Raw genomic sequence first — 23143 nt, 5'->3', positions numbered from 1 at the left:
CTAACAATAAATTGTATGACAAACGAGATGAATAAAAAATTATTCATCTTTTCCATAGTCAACTTTCCTTATGTATGAAGTAATATTCCAGTATCACCTGCATATGGCGTGTATGTCTCCCAACCTATTCGATACTTAGGAGCATGCTCTAGGTACGATTAAATTTTGACACCAAGGCAGGCTACTGACAGATAAGTTGATGTTACAGGGATTTCAACAACCTCGTTTAACGTCAGCTTTCTGTGAATTTTATGGTCGTAATAATGATCCTGTAAGCAGATATAACCTATCATTGGATCGTTCTTTGGCTGACGTGTTTCATGCCAATTGTCAGTCCTTTGTTTTTATAAATTTGACTACGGAAAATTCCGTCTATCCGATCAATACATAGGGCTCACAGTGGGTGTTACCGGTCAACAGGGGATGCTTACTCCTCCTAGGCACCTAATCCCACCTTTAAAATTTCCGGGGGTCCGTGTTTTATGCCCTTTTTGTATTGTTTGTATTTTTTTTTTTTTTTTTTTTTTTTTAGATCGATCATTGTTCGTTATTTTCACCTTTTTTCATTTAATTCGTCCAAGAAGTTTTTCGAGTTTTGATCACATTTCTGTGCTATTTCAGATTTAGAAGGATAAAATTTATACATGCTTTGCTTCATACAACACGACCAGTTCCTGTAGAGGGAAATAATGTTTAGATTTGAAGAGATGATTATGAATATTAATCATATGAATTTGGACTACTAGTTTTTCGTTGTTGTTGAAAAATTTAACTCATTGTAATCCAGTAATAATGAACGGCAGTGCTGGATACCATTTATCGAATTGTTATACCATTTGTCCGCATCCTCGCAAGCCAGGGGTCCTGACTCAACACGTTGCCGTTGGACCAACGGCAACGTGTTGACTCAGGACCCCTGGCTTGCAAGGATGTTTGTCCGATATATTAAACTCGGACGCCATGTTCATGTCGTATTTAGTTAACAAAGACCATCTTCTAAAAACACACGTTCGTCAGCTAGCTCAGTATCACTCAATGACCAATCACTATCGTCAATTTTAAAAATAAACTTAAGTCCGACGTAAGGTACAGTCTTATCACAAGGGTCGGTATGTCATTTTAGCAAGAAATGTTCACCATCCCACGAACGCGGTTATTTACAAGAATAACTTCCATTAGGTAAGTAATGCGCATTATTGCAGAATTCTTTTTAAAAAGATAATTCCAAACTATATTCAATATTAATAATATGTCATATATGTTTGATTTCTTCAATAGTGTTGCACCTCGGCAGTGGAGTGGTGTGAACATAGAACCAAGGATCCCCAAATATAACCGCCCACTTTGTACATCTAGCATGGCAACGGAAAGTCGTCGTGAGTGAATAAGATATTTACGTTGTAGAATCAATGTATATATAACCTGTAACCTTCGGAAGGGCATAAAGATGTAATTCGACAATACATATGTTCAGAATTTTTCTAAAACGACTCGTTGGTGTTATCTCGTTATAGCCACAAGGTTTAAGTGATTGATTATTTGCAGTGCTAGATAATGACTTATCTTTTAAATGTGTGTCATCCGACGGCGGATGGTTGATGTCAGAAAAATGTAAAATACGAGGGATGTTCAATATTTTTGTCCAATCAGAATAAGAACACAAAACATGAATTCAAATTTAAGTAGATTTATTTACTTTCCTTAAAAGTTATTCCCTACTGAAGTCGTTCATAATCTAGTCAGAAATATACTTTTAAATACATGTAATGTTGGTGTTATATTCATCATATAATGAAAAAATAACAGAGCTCAGTGCCTTTCAACTTTAAAGTCTACTACTCGGTAGGGCTTTTTTAGTTGGGATTAGGAACAATTAAAGGAGAAAAGGGATTAGGAACAATTAAAGGAGAAAAGGGATTAGGAACAATTAAAGGAAAAAAGATCAGTGAATTTGTACATGTTGTAGGTCTGATGCTGAAGCTCAAAATTTCTGATGCCGCCGACAGACATTTGCTTTATGGGCTGTAGCATTGTCAAGGAGAAGATTTTTGCTGCTCAAGCCTGTATTTGGTCCTCATTTTTTAGTAAAACATGAAGTACTGGAGAAACATATAAATTGAAAAAAAAGTGTTCAAATGACGCTTTTGCCTTGTGAAACTGAATATTGAATAATTATCCATCAGGGTTCCAAAAATGTTGTGTAAAGCGATTTCATCGATGTCAGGGTTCTTTTGACAATGATTTATGTTTTCATATTCTTTCTAATCTAGGCTTTTTTAACGATGAGTCATGCATCGGGGTTTTTTTTTTGGAATGTCACATATCTATGACATATTACTTTTGGTGACATCATTCGATGGTCTACTAGGATGAGCTTTGGGTTCTACCTTCTTAAGTTTGCTGACCCATCCGTCAGCTCTCTCTCTCTTTATACATAACAAACTCAGTATATGTCTGAACAATTTCTTCAAATATTTCGTTCTGTTCCAAGGATACAACGATCAAGAATGCCATTTCTGATTCAGAGGGTTTCGGTATTTCATGTTTTATCTATACGGGTATCCATTGTATTCGATTAGCTCAATTGTACATGTATCCGTTAGCATGTGTCTTAGAGTTCATGGATTTGTTTCATATTTTCTGCACGATACAAGTTGTTTTCTTTGATGAATAATCAAACCAGCAATCGGCCTATTAATTTATACTGGAAGATTTAAGGGACAAGAGAATATTGAATAACCTTTGTATTCAATTTGGTATCTCGTTTAACTCAAAGGCGCCCGAATGATTGTAGTCTTCTTTTCATTTTTTTTTTTGCATTCTCCAGGACCAACAAAACATGATACAAATTCTTTTTCGGGGGGGGGGGGGGAGGGGGGATGTTAAAAAATAGTCAATTCTTTTTTAAATGACCGGGATCATAACACTTTCCAAGACACAATTAATGAATAGTTAAACAGTTAAATAGGCTGGGATATTTACAAATGTTTTCTTATGAATCACTATTTTAGAAAAGAGAAAACACATGTATGTAAATACTATAGTAAGTCAAGACGTCTGAGATAGGTAAGGTCACAAAAGAACGTGGAAACATATGCATGGGATCTTCCAAATATTTTTGGGAATTTTAATTTCTCAATAGATACGCATACATTTGTATTTGTCAATGTTTTGTCAATATCCTGCACATATATACATGTAGTTTATTACAAAGTACATAAACCATGCAATGAGTCATCTTACAGTTGGCTATCAGTAAGCATAAATATTTACAACCCCTCTTCTCTCTCTCTCTTTCTCTCTCTCTCTGTTGGTGTAAAAATGAAAGTGAACAAAAGTATTTTCTCAAAAAAAAAGTAAAGAGATAGAAAAATGCATGGATAGGAAGCATTTTGTTCAAATAAGTGCGTCTCTTTTGATTTTTACCCGTGGAGAGAGAGAGAGAGAGAGAGAGAGAGAGAGAGAGAGAGAGAGAGAGAGATAATATTCTTCATATTTAACTTGTCTATATTTTTGAAGGTATCAATGATTAAAATGAGGTAGAAAAGTCTTTAGAGTATTTTAAAAATTGGGAACAAGTGTTAATTCTAGAGTGACCAACAGTTTGCTACAACAAGGCTTAAAAGTAAAACCCCATCACTCATGTGAAATATTTTTTTGAATTAGATGACGCCTTTTCCAACCCAGAAGTTCAGAAAATGTTACTAGACTTGCACAAACTAATGATACAAGATTTGATAAATGCAGAAACTAAAACATCACCAGTGTGCAACTTCAAGCAACCAGAAGACTTAATGGTATGTTGCGAAATAATGCAATAGAAACTAGTAGGGTAAAAAATTGAACATCTATTTGATTTCATTGCTAACTTGTATACTGGTACAACTACTAATAGCTGTATTTTAATTTTAAAAAGTTAAATGTATTTTGTAGAAAACATTAGATCTTAACATTGGAAATGATCCTACTACATACGACGCCATTTTGACGGCTTGTAAAAGTGTGATGGACCACTGTGTGAAGACGGGTGAGCCAATTATCCTTATCTCTTCACTACCCAGAATCTGATAACTGATCTGACTTTCTCAGTCTTCAGATCTATCCTTAACTATAAAGGTATTTCATTAAGCAATATAGTCTTGAGTTTCTCCCTATTCAATATTCTTATACATGTAGGCATTATGTACATGAAAATGGTATTGTAATCTCAAGTTTTCATGAGATTAGTTAATCTGCTTATTATCAGCAAAAAATCAAGTATAGTTCTTCTGTTTGACTTAACTATCATCAATATAATTACTAAAGGTAAATAATAAAGATAAATAACTTCTCTAAAAGTAGAGTAAAAATGATCGTTATAGAGCCCCATCCAAAATACAAGGGCCATGAATTTCAAAATTTTGGAAGAGACACTCTGCTCATCAAAACCAGGCACTAGGTTTTTACCTAAATACCTAGAAGCAGAATAGATTTTGAAAGGTTGAATGCATTCTCACTATATGATAAATAAAGCCCTGTCCTAACTCCAAACCCCCTAAACGAGAGGTCATGCATCTCACAATCTTGGTCATTATAACCATGCTCTTAGTTTGTCTGCTAAATTCTCAGAGGCAGGTAAGATTTTCAAAGACTAACCGCATTTTCACTAAAGGATCAATAGAAACCTTTCTTAACTCCAGATCCCCTGACCTTGCGCAATAAAACCATGCATTTATTTTGTCTATACCCAGAAGCAGAGAAGATTTTCAAACAAAGTAAAATAGTACATGTAGATGTAACTACGTAGAATTTTTAAGATTATTTTGAAATTTCTACAATTTTAAAAGTTTTTAAAAAGCTTTAGAAGTGATGAACCAAGTTGATTTTCAATAACGACTAACAAACATCAAGTGGAATACGAGAAGTCCCCGAGGCATAAGTTGTTATATTTATCCCAAATAAGAATCATTCCAGGCATAAGTATACTTAATATCCAGTGAGATAGAGTTTATGCTTTTCAGAACTTCAATTGAAAATTTGATTAACAAACAATAAACAGGATTTATTTTGTACAGCAAGCCCTCGTTTCATGAACCAATTGTACAGTGGAATCAACCCAAGCTGCCTGGCCGGTTCTTGGTTGACGGAAATACTAAACACTAACTTGTAAGTTTGATTGGTTGTGTGCTGTTTTACGTCCCTTGCGAGATTTTTCACTCATATGAGACGTCACCAGATATTTTAAATTCAGTGAATCTCTTATGGCTTTCATAACTTTTCAATTTCATATAGAATATAGAGCTTGAAACATTGACATCTTATGTTGCTTTCTTTCTTTTTTACTTCAATTTATCCAGCAAGTTTGAAAGCTCGTCATAAATATTGTTTCCAGACACACATATGAAGTCGCACCGGTGTTTGTTCTGATGGAGAAATACATGATGAAGAAATTAACATCTCTGTTGGGATTTGAAAATGGAGACGGTGTAACAACTCCAGGTAGATAATTCTCAATGGCTATACAATACAGATACATGTGTCTATTGCGAGATTTTTGTCGTGGAAAAAACACACAAAAATGCCGTTTGGGACTTCTACGACACTGTCAGAAGAAACTGAATGCATCCTGTATATAATATCGATCTAGAAAATAAAATAACACAAAAACCGGACTTTTCTCCGTTTTTAAAGATATCCTATTTCTGTTGTCTTCTGTGGTCACTCCATCTTTAAGATAAGAAAAATGATATGTTTTATACTACATGGTTAATCAATTTTAAGATTACTGTTCCTATTTATACTACAGTTTGCCGATTACTTTTTTAATTTCTCTGACACACATACATTACACAAAACAGTCGACATTTTTCTTCTTTATTGTAGGTGGTTCCTTTGCAAACATGCTTGGAATGCATTTAGCCAGACTCCAAGTTGATCCAAACATAAAATCAAACGGCATGGGGAGCAGCAGGAAGTTGGTCTTATTCACTTCAACTGAGGTGTGTTTTCAGTAAAAAAAACTATCATCCATATTTCTGTTTTTAAAAGGGTTTTTTCGTCTATTTTGTGTGTATCTTAAATTCAGTGTAAAACTAACTTAGAAAATTGGTGTTTTATTAAATGATTAAATTATTTGGGAGTGCTAAGAGTTGAGTGACGTTTTGATTAAGAGTCCCCTACCATATACGACTGGATTAGGTGTGATAAGCCGTTCTATCTATGAAGAAGAAAACACTTGATGTGGCCTTCAGCTCGACATACACATATATCGACAAAGTTTTATCAATTAACAAAAGATACTCCCGTTCATACGTCGATTCGATATTTCCCAGTGAGCTCGAAATGAAAGACATTACAGAGTCTGCCATGTCTGTTTCATAAGATGTTTACTGACTATAGACGATAAAGACCAACTAACAACTAAACTGTATGTTAAATGTGATGACTTCAGCTTTTCAATCGTCAACTTTCTTTATTTGTGTAATAATATACCATTAACACCTGCAAATGGTGTTTATGTCTCCCAGCTTATTCGATACTCAATGGCATGCTCTGAGTACGTTCAATTTTTAAACCGAGCAGGCTACTGACAGATACGTTGGTATTACAGAGGTTTCAAAAACCTCATTTAAAGTTGGTATTTCGTAAATTCTCTGGTCGTTATAATGACCTTGTTAGCAAATGTAACATCAATGGGTCGAATTTTGACTGACAAATTTCATACCAACTGTTAGGCGTTTGACTTTGTACTAAATTTGACTACTGAATGTTCAATACATAAGGCTCACGCGGGTGTGACCGGTCGACAGGGGATGCTTACTCCTCCTAGGCACCTGATCCCACCTGTGGACTTTCCAGGGGTCAATATTTTATGCACTGTTCACAGATTTGTATTATAAGCTTTTTTTTGATCGACCACTGTTCTTTATCTTCACTCTTTTCACTATATGTAACTCCGCCGCCAAGTTCACCGATCTCGGAACTTAATCTTGGACCATAAAAATTTTATCTGCTTAATTTAAGAAAATGCTACGGAATATGCATGTATGATTGAATTATTTTTTGCCGATTTTTTTTTTGTCACAACAGGCTCATTACTCCATTGTAAAAGGAGCGAGTTTCCTAGGATTTGGTGAAAAAAATATCATAAAAGTAGAAACTGATGAAAGAGGAATGATGAAGGCAGATGTTCTGGACCAAAAATTGAAAATGTGCAAAGATGAGGTAATTTTAAATATGTGTGTCATTAAATCGTTCAGTATCTTTTACTGTTATTGTACACCGAGCATTAGAGCACAGCTCAATACCTGCTTTGATAGCAAGGAAACTTGGAACAAGTACAGATCAAATGTTTAAAATTCAAAGATCTTCGATTTGCCTGAAGTGGAACTCTGGAAAAACAACTCAGAAATTCAGTTAACTTATGTTGATGCAAATGAACACAAAAAATGAAATAAAATGAAATGATTGCATAATTAACTATTTCTGTGTTCACGAAGAACATTATGTGCAGAATAGAAAGCTTTATTTTCTCTACCAGGCTGTGGACAAGAAATGATTAAAACAAAGAAACTACTTTGACTTGGAAGGGCAGTAGTCGAAACCTTATAATAAAAACGTCGTTGTAATGTCATTTCAAAATGAAACAATAAAATTATAACTGTTTATACGCTTTTGAACCCTTTATTTCAGGGTAATGTACCTGCTTTTGTCATGGCGACAACTGGATCAACCGTTTTAGGATCATGCGATGACCTGAATGCAATTGCAGATGTATGCGAAAAGCACAAAATATGGATGCATGTTGATGTAAGTAAAGTGACATCTCGTCTTGTGAAACATACTTTAGATTTCAGGTCAACAAGTCAGCGACCAGAAGTTGATTTTTCACATCAAAATATTATTTCCCGAACTTTGATGCTTTTTATCATAGTTTTCCATATTTATGATTTATAAGCAGATTTCAAATTACGTACACATGGCCTAAGTGCATTTTGGTTCGAATGTATCTTAAAAGAATAATAAAGATCATTATTGGAACATAACCCTTAAATGAAGTTTATTGCTTCTTGTCAAGGGTTACTGGTTTTAAAACTACCCCACCTTCAGCTTAAAACCGTTAATGCTAAATTAATATTGCACCGAACTCATCCTCTGGTGAAGCATTAAATAGGATATTCTTTGGAAATATGTAAAGTTTACCTCATAAAATTAAAGTGTTTTTTTTTTAATTTTTGAAAACTAAGTTGCATCTTATTACACTTTAAGCAGTAGAGCACAGCTTTTGTTATCTATTTCATTACATTTATCTACTTGAGACCTGGGGTGTTTTCAATAACCGTGAACCAAGGTCAAAGACCAGGTTTTAGTGGAATATGAATTATGTCTACGAACATTAAAGTTATATATGTTTTTGAAGATTGTTAAGAGGAAATGGCATTAATTTGAACATAGATCAATTAGACGGGGTCCTGTCCGGTTCAGGAAGAAAATCTGGAATATAACTTTATAATACTTGTAATAATGGAACATAAAAAGGTCATATCTTACTCAAAATTGTACATGATCAGATGATCCCCTGTCATAATCCTAAGCCAGGGTTATTTGGACCAGGTCAATACTACATGAGTTTAAATCTTGCTCAGGGATGGAATTGTTATGCTGGGATTGTAGAAGCTCACAAAGTAAAAGCTAACACATAGATTGCTAATTGAATTGTATCAATCTCAATCATCAAAATTCATCAACATGAATGCCACAGGAGTTTGTATTGGATATTTTTTTCTCCATCTTCTACTTTATTTATTATCATTAGATGGCAGAGTTCTTTTGAAATATGTTATAGGAAGTCCTTTATTGAGTTGTATTATTAAAAACAGTTTTATTACGACAGCTCTAGCTACCTATATGCGTACATGCATATGCGCAAACTAAACTGGCAGCATGTTTGTTAACGAGTAGCAATCTGTTTTCTGCGATAATTAAAATAAATATGCAGATTGGTGACGGTATCTTTGAAAATATCTTAATCGAGAAAATACGCATGAATTTTTCATACTTTCATTGAAATATCATGCATTACACGATGACTATGATTAACGAAGAGTTCATGAATATTTTACCTCAGTATTATCGAAAGATCTTGAAAGTATACGCTTGACAAAGAATAGGTAAAAAAAATTGCTCAATGACTACGCTTGTTTGTTTTTCATTTCTTAAGTACATGTAAATTGATCCTGATGCATTGTTTTCATTTAACATATTGCTGAAAAAGCGTCAGGAAGCTCAGTCGGTAGAGCGCTCGCTCTGTGATCTAAAGGTCGTGTGTTCGAATCACGGCCGCAACTGACCTAAGTCGATAAAAAATAGGTAGCAACTGTTCCTTCGCCAAGCGCTCGGCACTTTGAAGTGAAAGTTGCGGGTCTTTCGAATGAGACCTTAAAACTGAGGCCCCATGTCACGGTAGGCGTTGGCACGATAAAGAACCCTCACTGCTCAATGGCCCTGAGTGCCGAGTAAAGGTCTAAGTTTGAAGCCCTACATCGCTGTATGGTGACGTCTCTATATGAGTGAAAAATTCTTGAATGGGACGTTAAATAACATTCAATCAATCAATCAGTCAGTCATGTTGCTTAAGATTTGGAAAAGCCAAACTGCATTTTAAGGGGGCCGACTGGGGTTTTCATTGCGCAATACTTCACGCAGCATAGTAAAATAAAGCGTATTTACTTTTTAAAGCAACTAATTTTTACATAATTTATGAAAATTAACAAAATTAGGAAATCTCAAGTTAAAAAATCTAATTACGTTTTTAAATAACTCATTTTTAAAAGATTTTTCAAATGATGGTTAGATAGACGTCGTAATAGTGTGGTTTTGACGTTATGAATAACCGAAGTTCTTTAAGAGGGGTAATTAATAATATCATAAAATAAAAAATATATAATGGATGCTCTTGAAATTTTAAACATAGGAAATTGAGAATCTCACAATCATTTTTTATATTTTTTTATATGAATCTGTGGTATCCGTGATGTTTTGTAGTACTCTATAAAAACAGGAAAATATCATGAATTTTGACATTTTGAGATGTCCCCTCTGGAAATCAGACGGTAGAATTTTGTGTTTCTTGCACAAAATGTACAATATAGTATTACTCATCAAATAATAAAATTTGAGCAAAAAGTCTATAGTAGTATTTGTATAATTTGCTCCGAAGAGCGAAAAAATGGTATTTTCCTATATAATCCTATAGTAAATGTACCTGTATTTTGAGACGGTCCCTCAAAAATAACCAGACGGTAGATTTTCACTAAACTTGGCATGTATACTGAAGTCAATGTAAGGTATATATGGTATAAAATTAAAGAGTTTCTCTATAGTAGTTTTCACACTATAAAACCCCAGTCGGCTCCCTTAAATAATTGTATTCCTCCTCTTTCCATGAAATCTTAGGTTTAAAGAATAAAACTTTTTGAAGGAAGTGAAAAATTATTTGTATTTTTTCTTTATCGAAAAAAGGGTCCGTAAATCATAAATTAACACATGCATGTATTTTCTAGCTATAGTCTCTGTTGTTAAATACTATGCTGTTTCTGTTTAAAGGCTGCCTGGGGTGGAGGTGTTATTCTTTCTGAAAAGCACAAACATTTAATGAACGGAGTACACAGGTGAGTTCATCGGTTTGGGGACCAACTTCATTTGAAAAGATATAACTTCAGACAATGATGCAATCTGTTGTTAAATCTCTGAAAGCTGAGATGGTTAAAGGCCGAAAAAATATTGCGTTCTACATTTCTAGCTTCTTCTTTTTTCTTTTTTTCTTTTTTTGCATGCACAATTTAGATATGCAATAAAATGTTTATTTCTATAATTTAAAATTTACGTATTTCAGATATTCATGTACAATAAATCTTGAACAAGTTCTTTTTTATCCTTTCTGAAAGAACATTTTCAGAGGGAGACTGGTTTTTTAAATTTAGGGGGGGGGGATTGGGGGATACAACCTAGTCCTTGTTTTAATTTGAAAATGAAATTGAAAGTTTATGATTGATAAAAGTTTATTATATACCAGTATGTCGTAACTATAACAGGTGGTCATTAGGAGGCTAATGGTGGATATAAATGTTTTGTTCCAAAAGTTTATCATTTCTAATATACATGTTCAAGGTCATTTGACTCTCGTCGAAGTCATTTTTAAAAAACATATTACCGGGTAAATCTTTATGTTTTTTTCAATTCATCGAAAAAGAAATTTTACAAGCACAGAATAAAAGAAAACTTTAATTTTATTGTACCAGAAAGTGCAATGTATTCCTCAAATGTCAATTTTGGAAAGTTCCAGATATATTGTAGATTTTCTGACAGTGCATTTTTTGATAACGTGTGTTACAACGCACTTTGAAAAATTACGCACTTTGAAAATTTTTTTCAAAGTACGTAAATTTTGGGACAACGTTAACGCACTTTGAAAAAAAAATATTTCTTTTCAAAGCGCGTTAATATCGACCATATTAACGCACTTTGAAAAAAAAATGTGCACGGCTTGGTCAATATTCTTGCAAATTTTAGGTATGATAAATAATTATTTGAAGCTGGTTGGATAACTTTTCGGTGATGACGTCCGAATCTGAGATATAGTCGTTTATATTTTTAGGAGTTGTCTTTTTCCAAAGGTTCTCGTAACTGTTTTAAAAGGGAAATGGGTCTTAGAAATAATGGAGGAATGATTGTTTAATATAGCACAGTTTCGTTTCTTTTTTTCTTTTCTTTTTCAAATTTTATCCAGTTTCTAATAAGTTCGGTAGATGTAGGTGTCGATAAGTGACTTAAAACATTGATTTTTCTTAGGGAAAAGGGAGCAATTATGATTTTTCAATACCATGAAAATTCTCTCTCTCTCACTCTAACTCTCTCTCTCACTCTATATATATATATTTTCTATCATATCCATCTATCTATCTATTGTGAATATATATGAAATAATGGTTGACTCATTTATTTGATAGGAAGAAAATAAACCTTAGCCACATTACTCACTCGACTGAAATTTTTACCTCGTTCACTAGTAACTTTTTCTCCAAAAAAGTTATGCAGTCAGATTACTTCTAAATCTGTAATTTGATATCATAAAAACGCTAGACATGTCAAATAGCATGTTTTAATTACCATGTAAATGCATTTTTTTCTGAGGAATCATTATGGATACATTTTGAATAAAGGTTATGCGGCTCTCTTCTTTAATATAATAGGGTGCGTAATTTTTTTTTCAGGAAATCTTATCTCAATTTTTTCATCTATTTTACGTTAACTCAAATTTATTGAGAGAAATGATATCAATGCCATACCAGTTATGTAAATACATATATTTGTGTAGGAAAGACAGAGAGTTGGGCTGAGGGACTTTCTGTACCTGTCTTCTCTTCGTTCTCGATGAGGGTAGATCAATTCATCAGTTTTTCGGAAGAAATATAACAAATTAATGCTTTCTTTTGTTAAAATATAAGTCCAGAATTTTTGTTTGTATTTTTTCAAAGTGCGTTAAGTGTCTCCATGGTAAAAAATGTTGATGTACACTCTTAACGCACTTTGAAAAAAAAAATCAAAGTGCGTTGATTTTGTCCAAAATTTAACGCACTTTGAAAATTTTTTTCAAAGTGCGTTGATTTTGTCCCAATTTTAACGCACTTTGAAAAATTTTTTCAAAGTGCGTAATTTTTTCAAAGTGCGTTGCCACAAACGTGGCCGTTCTTCTTTTTTTATAAGCTCTTTAAAAAAGTATACTAATGACATACATTTCATAGACTTAAATTTTCTATTATAATAAATTATCTAAACCCCAGTGGGTCTTTGTTATACTTCACTATAATTGTAAATACCTTTTATTCTTCAGAGCAGATTCGGTAGCTTGGAACATTCATAAAATGAGCACTGGTCTTATTCAATGCTCTTTGTTTTTGGTCAAGAAAAAGGTAAAGTGTATTTCATAATAAGTAACCATTCAGGATTGCTAAGCATGTATTTATTAGTTTAATTGCTCATTGTTGTAGAAATGTCCAGGTAACATTGAACACTTAAATACAGTAATTCAGAGTAAAAAAAAAAACTCGTGCAAACTATTTCATACATTTGGTTTAAATAGTCCTTAAATGAACAATTCCCCAGGCCAAGCTGTGTCAAAGAAGGAGTCCAAAGTTAGGAAAATATACGAATACTTTTCTTCCACACGTGTTGTCTTCTAGGAAAACAAGGGTGTATTTTGTATAGCGATCAACCTCTTCACGTAGATAATCTGGCGAACGAAATTTTGTGATGAAGCTATAGACCATCAAAGTCTAGAGGGACATGTATGCTGGTTAAGCAACGCCGTGTCAACTTAATGGCCTTGAAATTAACACTCAAATGTTATGAATGTTATATTTTGTGTTTTAAATCCTTACTATTCAATTTTCAGGGGCAGTTAGAGGAATGTAATAGATTCAACGCTGAATATTTGTTTCAACCTGACAAACACTATGATGTGTCTTATGATATCGGTTTGTTTTATACTTTGAACTGTCAAACTTGATTATAGTATTTAAATGATAAGTTAGGATCATTACACACTTTATTAGTCCCCTACCGATGAAACCGGAGGGGACTATAGGTTTCCTCTGCGTCTGTCTGTCCGTCTGTCTGTCTGTCTGTCTGTCTGTGTAGCTCTCCCTCTGTCTGTCTGTCAGTCTTGGTTTTCAGCACTTTGTTCCTAAACGCTTGCAGATATTGAGCTGATTTTTGGTATGTGAGTGAATTTTGATGAGTTACAGATCAAGTTTGCATTTCGTTTTGCTTCATTGATTTTTGACGGAATTACGGCCTTTTCAACTTTTAAGGGTTTTCCGCCAATTTTCTTCTAAACGCTTTCAGATATTGAGCTGATTTTTGGTACATGACTTATCCTTGATTAGTTATAGGTCAGGTTTGCATTTCGTTCAGCTTCATTGATTTTTGATGGAATTATGGCATTTTCAATTTTTAACAGGAACCAGATTTCACTTGCCGTTAGGGGACTAGTATTGCTAATGCAATACTCTCAGAATGCTTGTTCATGTTATTAGTCCCCTACCGGTGAAACCGGAGGGGACTATAGGTTTCCTCTGAGTCTGTCCGTCCGTCTGTCTGTCTAGCTGTCCCTCTGTCTGTCTGTCAGTCTGTCCCACTTGGTTTTCTGCACTTTTTTCTTAACGCTTGCAGATATTGAGCTGATTTTTGGTATGTGAGTGTATCTTGATAAGTTACAGATCAAGTTTGCATTTCGTTCCGCTTCATTGATTTTTGACGGAATTATGGCCTTTTCAATTTTTAAGGGTTTTCCGCAATTTTCTTCTAAACGCTTTCAGATATTGAGCTGATATTTGGTATATGACTTTACCTTGATTACTTATAGATCAAATTTGCATTTCGTCCCGCTTCATTGATTTTAGACGGAATTATGGCATTTTCAATTCTAAACGGGAACCAGATTACACTTGCCGTTAGGGGACTAATATTGCTAATGCAATACTCCCAGAATGCTTGTTTGATATGAGTTTTGATAGGAAATTCCCAAGTTTAGAAGCAAATTTCAAGAAATTCTCTGATTCCATCCTATTCAAGTATGATATCTGTGTATTCAGTATTCCGACAACACCGAGTAAACATATTCTTTTATACAGCATAATACTAGATAGATAGAAATTGTAGATGAAAGAGATGAAGATAACGAAGTGATCACAGGTCCTCTGTCTTGATCAGGTAAACGGAGTAAAAAGTAGTATAAAAGTCAAAAGTAGTTTAAAAACAATGGTCTAACAATTAATGTAAAACATGCCAGTCAAAATACGACCAACGATAGTTGTACTTGCAAACGAGGTCATAATATGCGAAATGCAGAGTTTATATGAGATTATTGGAAGCCATGTTACATCAATTTATTCGTCAGTAGCCTGCCTTTGCTTATAATAAATCATGCTCACTGAATGTTTTTGGGAGACAAAAACATCGTATACAGGTAAATGTTACTTCATAAATAAGGGAAGTTGACGATGGAAAAACTAAATTCGTCCCATTTGTCATATAGTTTAATTGTTAGTTGGCCGTTAATATCAATAATCAGTAAAACATCCTGATTCGAAACAGATATGTAGTATACTCTGAGCTGTCAAGTGCACTATATTATATTGATTCGACGTACGAGGGATGATCAAAAAGTTCGCGAACTATCTCTATATTTTCAAAACCACGATTCAGATCAGAATGAACTTTGGCACACATTTAGTCGTACAATTGTTCTATAAATAGCTATGTTATGTGATGTTTCGCTCCATGTTTGTGACGTCACAATGTGAAAATGACGTCTATATATAGAGGACTTGTGACAAAAAATGGTTGACTCAGTTGTACTCGAGCAACGAAAGGCTGTAGAGTTTTCGTATATCTTGGAAATTCCTTTGCAGTAACATATAGTAATTTGTACAAGGTTTATGAAGACAAAAGACTTGCCAGAAGTTCAATCATTAATTGGATTGATTGTTTTAGTGAAGGAAGGGAGATAGTTAAAAATGATGTTTGTTCTGTTGCCCAGTTAAAGCTAGCTGCAATAATGTAGCCCTCTCCGAATTTTTTTTTTTTTTTTTTTTTTTTTTTTTTTTTTTTTTGGGAGAGGGCTACAACTCCTTAGGATCTCCGTAATGGTGCAAGTGCGGGAGTGATTCACTACCGCACAGATTTCGGCTCAAATTATCAGTAAATGGGAATTTTATTAACATATCTTACCTGAACTCATAAAATGTAGTTATGCAAGACATGAATTGATCCAAAAATATACAGAACAATCCGTATATCGGTTATTTTTCGCGTATGTCAACATCACAACTTGAATTTATCCGCCATGTTTACTGACCTTGATCGATTTTATTTTGGGACAACCAATGAGAATTCGGGGTCTAGGGGAGCGGATCGTTTAGGATTTCCCTTATTTTAAGCATAAATATCACTGTTTATGAAAAAAAATATCGCATGGAATGCTTTTATTTATCCATGTTTAGTGATATCTTTCAACACAAACATTTATCAACACCGACATTTACTTTATCAAGTGATTCTAAATTTCAAGCGCAAGTCTCTGTACATCACGCGAGAACTGTCATGGCTTCTGAGGAGAACGACTGGTAAACATGCAGATTTATTTTACTTGGTTTTCGCGTATAAAGGGCTATGATGTTGATAGTGAATAAAAATTACGTCTTATTGGAAGTAAGTTGAATGCAAAAAACATTTATTTTGCCTGCAGTCGCCCGTATCTAAAAAATATATTTGCACCATTACGGAGATGCAGTGGAATTGTAGCCCTCTCCTGAAAATATCAGATTAAGAAAAATCGGAGAGGGCCACATTATTGCAGCTCAGTTAAAGCAAGCTGGGGAAGAGATGTGTCCTTAGTTGAGCAATTTGTTATGAAAGATCGCCAAGTTAGAAAAATAGTTGAATATCTTAACAATAATATAATTATTAAATCCCTAAAATATCGTTTACTTTAGACTTTAAACATATCAGATATGATAGAAAAAAGGCGCCCATGCTTTATCCACATTGGATAAACGACGCTCCCAAGACAGAGGACCCGGGTTTTGATGGCTACCATGCTCATTCTGGGAAATGATATCCTTATCCACCCATCCTATTGTAAAGATTTAGCCATTCCTGACAAGTGGGCTGTTCTTGTTATAAAAAAAAAACTTTCACTGTAAGAAATATAAGACTCGGGAAAATCTTTAAGCTTCTGTGAACAGAACGCTACGGAGCATGTCACGTGACCGCCTGGATCACGTGATTCGCGCATGGGCAGAACGGTGGCAGATGTGTTTTAAAATCGGCGAGGACTACTTCACTGAAACCTAATTTTATTTCCTTTATGGAAGCAATTCAATTAGTTCGCGAACTTTTTGATCACCCCTCGTATAAATGAAAATAGTTATAATTGTTATTTGATGAAACGTCAGTGTAACTAAATGTTGATTTGAAGGCCACAGCAAGAGTTTTTCTCCACTTCTCATGTAGAGGTTTTTGAATATATTTTGCTTCATAAGAATATAAAAACAGGTCGGCTAATAAAGGGCACAATTAGTCCCATCGGAATTCCAGCAGATTTTGAAGAACTAATCTCCAAAGAGTACATCAATATTGTCAATGAGGAATTCCAGCATCCTCTTGATATTAACATCAGATTACATATGTGTAGAAGATCCCCTGTTATGGCCCCTCTTTTCTCCAGGGGGGGGTCATGATTTGAACAAATTTAAATCTACATTACCTGAGTATGCTTTTATATTATTATGACCAATCATGGCTTTGCTGTTCTTGAGAAGAGAATGTTTTAACAAAGTAATTTTGTAGATGACCAATCACAAGATATGTTCGAGTTCCATTTTTATCGAAGAAGCTAATGTCTATGATGTTAAAAAGCCCGGTCTTTTAGTTTTTTTTGTGAGAATGGTTGTATCAAGTGTAGAATATCAAAGGTTTTGATGTTATTTGTTCAGAAAAAACTTAAGTTACAGTATTTAAAATGAATGCTAAAAATCATAAATTGTAGTCGCAATACAACTTTTGTATTTTAATCTCAGCAAACACGTGTACTCAATATCAAGAATCTCGTGCTTGTAACTGTCCCGATTGTCAAAACTTAAAACATCTATTTTATGACATTTCTAGAAGACACTGTTCGTATCAATTCTCATTAATTCTGGTTTGATTTTAGGAGACAAAACGATACAATGTGGACGTAAAGTGGACATATTCAAATTATGGTTGATGTGGAGATCACGAGGCGATACTGGGATGGCAAAGCAGGTTGAAAATTCCTTTGAAAATGCCAAGTAAGTCCCTATTATCTAAATAAATCATACTACATGTAAATAAATAATTAAAAATCAGCGTTTTTTATCTCTGAAATATTGTCAAGATGATTTTTGTTTAAGATGAGTTGTGTGTTCTAAAACGTTTATGTATTGCTAAATGTTTCCTCTCTCCGTCTCTTTGTCTTTATTGTTTTCCCCCAAAATGTCTCTACAACAGTGTAGGTCTAATTTTGAGGAATAATTATGTCATGAATAACAAAATGTATTTTTTCCCGAAATTGTTTCAACTAAGTATACACAATTTTGGCCAAATTTCAACAAATATGGTACACAGGCATACTACAAAAAAAGCACAAATGTTGCCATGGTTACTTATGATTTCATGTAAATTGCTGCTCGGGTAGACTATTTCAAGGCTCGTTATTCAGTCTGTATATCGCTTTTGAATTTTGGTGCATGATTCATGTGTTGCAATTACTACAAAAAAGAATAATCTTATAAATTTTTTCAAAATACTGTACTTTCTATACTTTGGATAAATTTTATTTTTAAAAAATGTAGAATATTAGAAAACAACAGAATACGAAAGTAAAAACTTTCAACAAAAAAACAACAACCTAGAATTAAAACTTTTTAAAAGTTATTCAAGTTTTAAGTACAAATTCGTAGAGCTACAGTCTCTTCAGTTCTACTCATGTTATCACTCAGTGATCGGAAGGTCGTGTGTTCGAATCACGGCCTCGACTAACCAAATTTCGATAAAAAATAGGTAGCAACTGTTCCTTCACCTAGCGTTCGGCACTTTGAAGTGAAAGTTGCGGGTCTTTCGGATGAGACCTTAAAAACTGAGGCCCCATGTCACGGTAGGCGTTATCATGATAGAGAACCCTCACTGCTCAATGGCCTGAGTGCCGAGTAAAGGTCTAAATTTGAAGCCTTTCATCGGTGTAAGGTGACGTTTCTATATGAGTAAAAATTCTCGAACGGGACGTAAAACAACATACTATCAATCGATCAATCAAGGGCCAAATTTAGGGAACCCCGATCTTCTAACTGGCGTCATATTTTCATAAATATTATGGATTCTGTGGAAGATTACACCAGGCGATGGGCCAGACATCAACAAGAAGACCTTTACACGTTGTCAGAATGGATTAAATGTATCAGATGTATGTTAAAATCTTGCATTAAGCGATTGAGGGGCAAAATGAAAACCAACTATCCTTCTGTGTTCAATAATTCAGAAGTGAAAAAAGAATTAGATAGATTACACGATCAGTTTGTACTAGTCCCTGCTGACAAAGCAGGCAACAACATTGTCTTTGTTTGTAAGGCTCAATATTTAAATTGTATTTTAGAGGAACTGGGATTTGATTCTTCAAGTGGTAATCCAACTTATACCCATAGATCCCTTTCTAAGGAGGAGATTCTTCAAAATTATATGTCAGTTTTGAATATTTTTTAATATTCCCAACAACCAAAGTGAATTTGAATTACCATATCTATATTGGATTCCGAATCTTCAAAAAAATCCTTACAAACAAAGATACATAGTGGGTTCCAGTAAATGTTCTACCAAGCCTCTTTCTGTACCCCTCACTAAAACATTAACAGTAGTGACGGAGAAACTTCAGGAGTACTGTGCAACAATATATTCGAGAAGTGGTGTAAATCAGATGTGGAACTTTTGAAAACTTGAAATTACAAAATTTTACCATAATCAACAACATAAAAACTTACAACTTTTCAACTTTATATACAACCATTCCTCACGATAAATTAAAGTCTAGGCTTTTTGACATCATTGACAGCTGCTTTTACAATAAAAATGGAACTCGTAAATTTACTTACCTTGTCATTGGTCAATTGCAAAATTATTGTATTTGCAAAATTACTTTGTTAAAAAACAATCTGATCGTACACACAAGTACTCTGAAGTTGATATTAAAAGGATGCTTGAGTTTCTGATTGACAATGTCTATGTGGTTTTTGGAGAACAGGTCTTTTAACAAACTATTGGTATTCTCATGGGTAGCAATTGCGCTCGTTATTAGCAGACCTATATTTGTATTCATATGAAGCAGAATTTGTTCAGAATCTTATACATGAAAAGAAGAAAACACTTGCTGTGGCCTTCAACTCGACATTTAGATATATCGACGACGTATTGTCAATTAACAAGGGTTATTGCCATTCTTATGTCGATACGATACATCCCAGTGAGCATGAAATAAAAGATACCACAGGGTCTGACACATCTGTTTCATATTTGGATATTTTACTAAAAAAAGACGTTAATGGTAATCTAACAACAAAGCTTTATGATAAACGTATTGACTTTAACTTTTCAATCGTCAACTTCCTTTGCTTATGCAGCAATATACCTTTATCACCTGCATACGGGATTTATATCTCTCAGTTGATTCGATACGCAAGAGCATGCTCTACGTATGAACAATTTCTAAAACGAGGTAGGTTATTGACAAACAAGTTGATGAAACAAGAATATCAACAGTCTCGTTTAAAATCATCATTTCGTAAGTTCTATGGTCGAAACAATGTCCTTGTCAGCAAATACAATTTATTATGAAGTCAAATGCTGGCTGACGATTTTCATACTAATTGTTAGACCATTATTTACACACTGAATTGACGACGGATTTTTCCGTGATTTCCCGATCATGACAAGGAGCACACGGCGGGTGTGACCGGTCGGCAGGGGATGCTCACTCCTCCATGGCACCTGATCCCACCTGGACTTTTAAGCTTGAATACTGTTCGTTATTTCCATATATTTCATTATCACATGAGTCCTAAATAATAAAAAACATTTGGAATAAAAATTGAAAGATAATTTCTTTTACTTTAAAGGCATCTTTTAGATGGATTGAAGAGAAGAGAAGGGTTCCGTGTTGTTCTGCCAGAGGTTAGTTGATTTTTACATGATTTTGTCAGTAAATAAGTCCTTTAATTGCAATGGGTAACGTATATACAAGCCCCTACATGAAGAATACATTTTTAATACTAGTATTTGAATTTCCATGGAAGGCAACTAATATCATGCTTATTATCAATAATAATTGATATCCATAATCTATTGGATAGATGCACTAAATATTTTCCTAAATACATGTACATTCTGATTTTCTATTACTTACAATATTTTTTTTAAAACAATCGATGACATATTTTCCTAGTTTCAGTGCCCTAACATTTGTTTCTGGTATATACCCAAGAGACTCAGAGGAAAAGAGGAAAATAAAGAATGGTGGGGAGAAATATCAAAGGTAAATACAATGAGCATAGCATTGATATATAATTGACTTTTACTGCATAGTATTGACATTTGATAGTCTTTAACAAATAAATGACAGTAACAGTAACATTGAATTAAATTGAACAACATTCATATCTACTGGGTCAATTGAAATTATTCAAAACTGAAGTCAATGAGCATATTGTCTTGTAAACCAGTATTTTGTTTCTTACGAAGGACTTCAGTACATTTTTAAGACAGGTCCTTAATATGTCAGCAGTTAATGTTATTGGAAGCGGTAATGAAAGGTGTAACTTCGCCAAAAGGAAATGTTGTACTTCAGATGAAGAAGTGAACAAAATTCTTGCGCACGTTCCACACCACGCAACCGTATATAAATATCTGCATTTCAAAGTGAACCAAAGAAAGGCTCCAAATGACTTTTTAAAATACTTTTTTAAAAAAAAGCTGCGAACCCATACAAAGTAGTAACGTCTTGGGTTGCATGAAATATGAAGATAACTAATAGTAATCAAGCTCAAAGTCCATTTAAACAATACAAATTTGGAGCATAGCAAATAAAGACCTCTAAAAGCATCAGGGGTGGGAGCAGGTGCCATGGAGGAGTAAGCATCCCCTGTCGACTGTGATCAACTGTGATTGGCCGCGCCCATTAAGTCATATGTATAAAGTTTGAATTAAATTTCAGATAACCAATACTGCCTGTTTTGAATTATGATATGTCGTACACGGTAAATCTAAATTTCAATTTTAGTTATAAGCAAGGACAATGCACTTTGTAAAAGAGATGTTTCCCTGTTATTTAATTATGAATTGCAGATTGCTCCTCAGATCAAACGTAAAATGATGGAACAAGGAACAATGATGATTGGCTACAATCCTTTGACGACCAAGGGATATGTCAATTTCTTCCGTGTAATCATTACAAATCCAATGGCTACTAAAGAAGACATGGATTTTATACTCGATGAAATGGATCGCCTTGGAAGTGATCTATAACAATGAAGAAAGAATAGTTTGAGGACAAATTATTCAGTGGAAATACCTCAATTTTTCCTTTTCCTTTTGAGTGCTTTGCTGATAAGTAAATGTAATAAATATGAAATAAAGTCTCAAAATCACTTAAATTGCTTTCATAATTAATGTCTCTTGGTTTTTTTCCCAATTTTATAAAGATTGAAGTTATGAACCTAAAAATGAAAATGTTTAGCGAGAAGAAATTGCAACCATAGCTATGTCAATAACTTGTGGTCAACTTTGGACTGAATTAGCTATCGAAACCTTCGTTAGAGGAAATAAGATTCTTACAAAATTGTACACACTAAAAGTAGTATTCTGAGGAGAACATTTTTAATTATCTCATGACACCAGGTCAAAATGTTTCATCATGATTTTGTACCTAAAGATAAAATGTAAGTTTAAAAAGCCCAAATGATGAAAGGATATTTTCAAACCCATTTTGGGGAAAAACATTATCTAAGATCTCGTAGTAAGCCATTTAAAAATTCACTCATATGAAACATTCGAAATTGAGTAGATGTGGCTATTCCTTACAAGGTTTTTTTTAAAGAATTAATAAATTGTCATGTAAAGGAAGTATTGATTTGACGTCAGAAGGTTGTAAGAACTCATGTAGGCATTTTTTATTTGTATTAATATTAGTTAGATTTTCAAGTAAAACAATTGTTTATTTCTTCTTTGATTATGCCATCGTTTCTTTAAAGTACATGTAAACGTTTTCGGTCATTTTATATGAAATATAACATTGAAATATTGGAATGATTTTTCGTAGGTATTTTATAGTTTTGTTATGACTTTTAAAGTGATCATCCACAATCAAAATTCATATGCTTTGTTTAAAGCAAAGTTGATTCCGTCATACTTGGCACAACATTGTCATCCCCTCTTTACGTCAAGTATCATGTTTTCAAAGTACAAAAGTGTATAAAACTATACAAACCGAGAGTAAAGCAAACATGAACCTAACAAAATATCAGAGGTGGATCAACTG

At 33.8% G+C, this 23143-nt stretch overlaps 1 protein-coding gene across 1 annotated transcript; it reads left to right on the top strand.

Moving 5' to 3' along the window:
• The first annotated feature begins 1096 nt into the window (after positions 1–1096).
• On the top strand, positions 1097–22259 carry LOC133186182 (cysteine sulfinic acid decarboxylase-like). The gene is made up of 16 exons (XM_061321434.1): positions 1097–1179; positions 1279–1376; positions 3667–3797; positions 3934–4027; positions 5055–5145; positions 5372–5478; positions 5863–5978; positions 7069–7203; positions 7672–7788; positions 10585–10649; positions 12872–12950; positions 13433–13514; positions 17756–17873; positions 20727–20781; positions 21053–21142; positions 21952–22259. Exons 1-16 carry the CDS (start codon positions 1130–1132, stop codon positions 22129–22131), a joined length of 1608 nt encoding a protein of 535 aa, XP_061177418.1. The 5' UTR covers positions 1097–1129; the 3' UTR covers positions 22132–22259.
• The last annotated feature ends 884 nt before the right edge of the window (positions 22260–23143 follow it).

The sequence above is a fragment of the Saccostrea echinata genome, unplaced genomic scaffold (assembly GCF_033153115.1).
Source record: "Saccostrea echinata isolate AGI-Se365-2 ecotype Australia unplaced genomic scaffold, CSIRO_AGI_Sech_v1 ptg000001l, whole genome shotgun sequence".
NCBI classification, from domain to species: domain Eukaryota; kingdom Metazoa; phylum Mollusca; class Bivalvia; order Ostreida; family Ostreidae; genus Saccostrea; species Saccostrea echinata.
Note: the sequence above shows the minus strand (reverse complement) of the source record. Positions and strands in the feature narration are given on the sequence as shown.

What these genes read in the sequence shown, in the direction of transcription:
- LOC133186182 (XM_061321434.1), top strand. Translation starts at nt 1,130, where the DNA reads ATGTTCACCATCCCACGAACGCGGTTATTTACAAGAATAACTTCCATT. An exon ending in GAAATACTAAACACTAACTT is followed by an intron (nt 5,146 to 5,371) that starts GTAAGTTTGATT and finishes TATTGTTTCCAG; the next exon opens with ACACACATATGAAGTCGCAC. An exon ending in AGACGGTGTAACAACTCCAG is followed by an intron (nt 5,479 to 5,862) that starts GTAGATAATTCT and finishes TCTTTATTGTAG; the next exon opens with GTGGTTCCTTTGCAAACATG.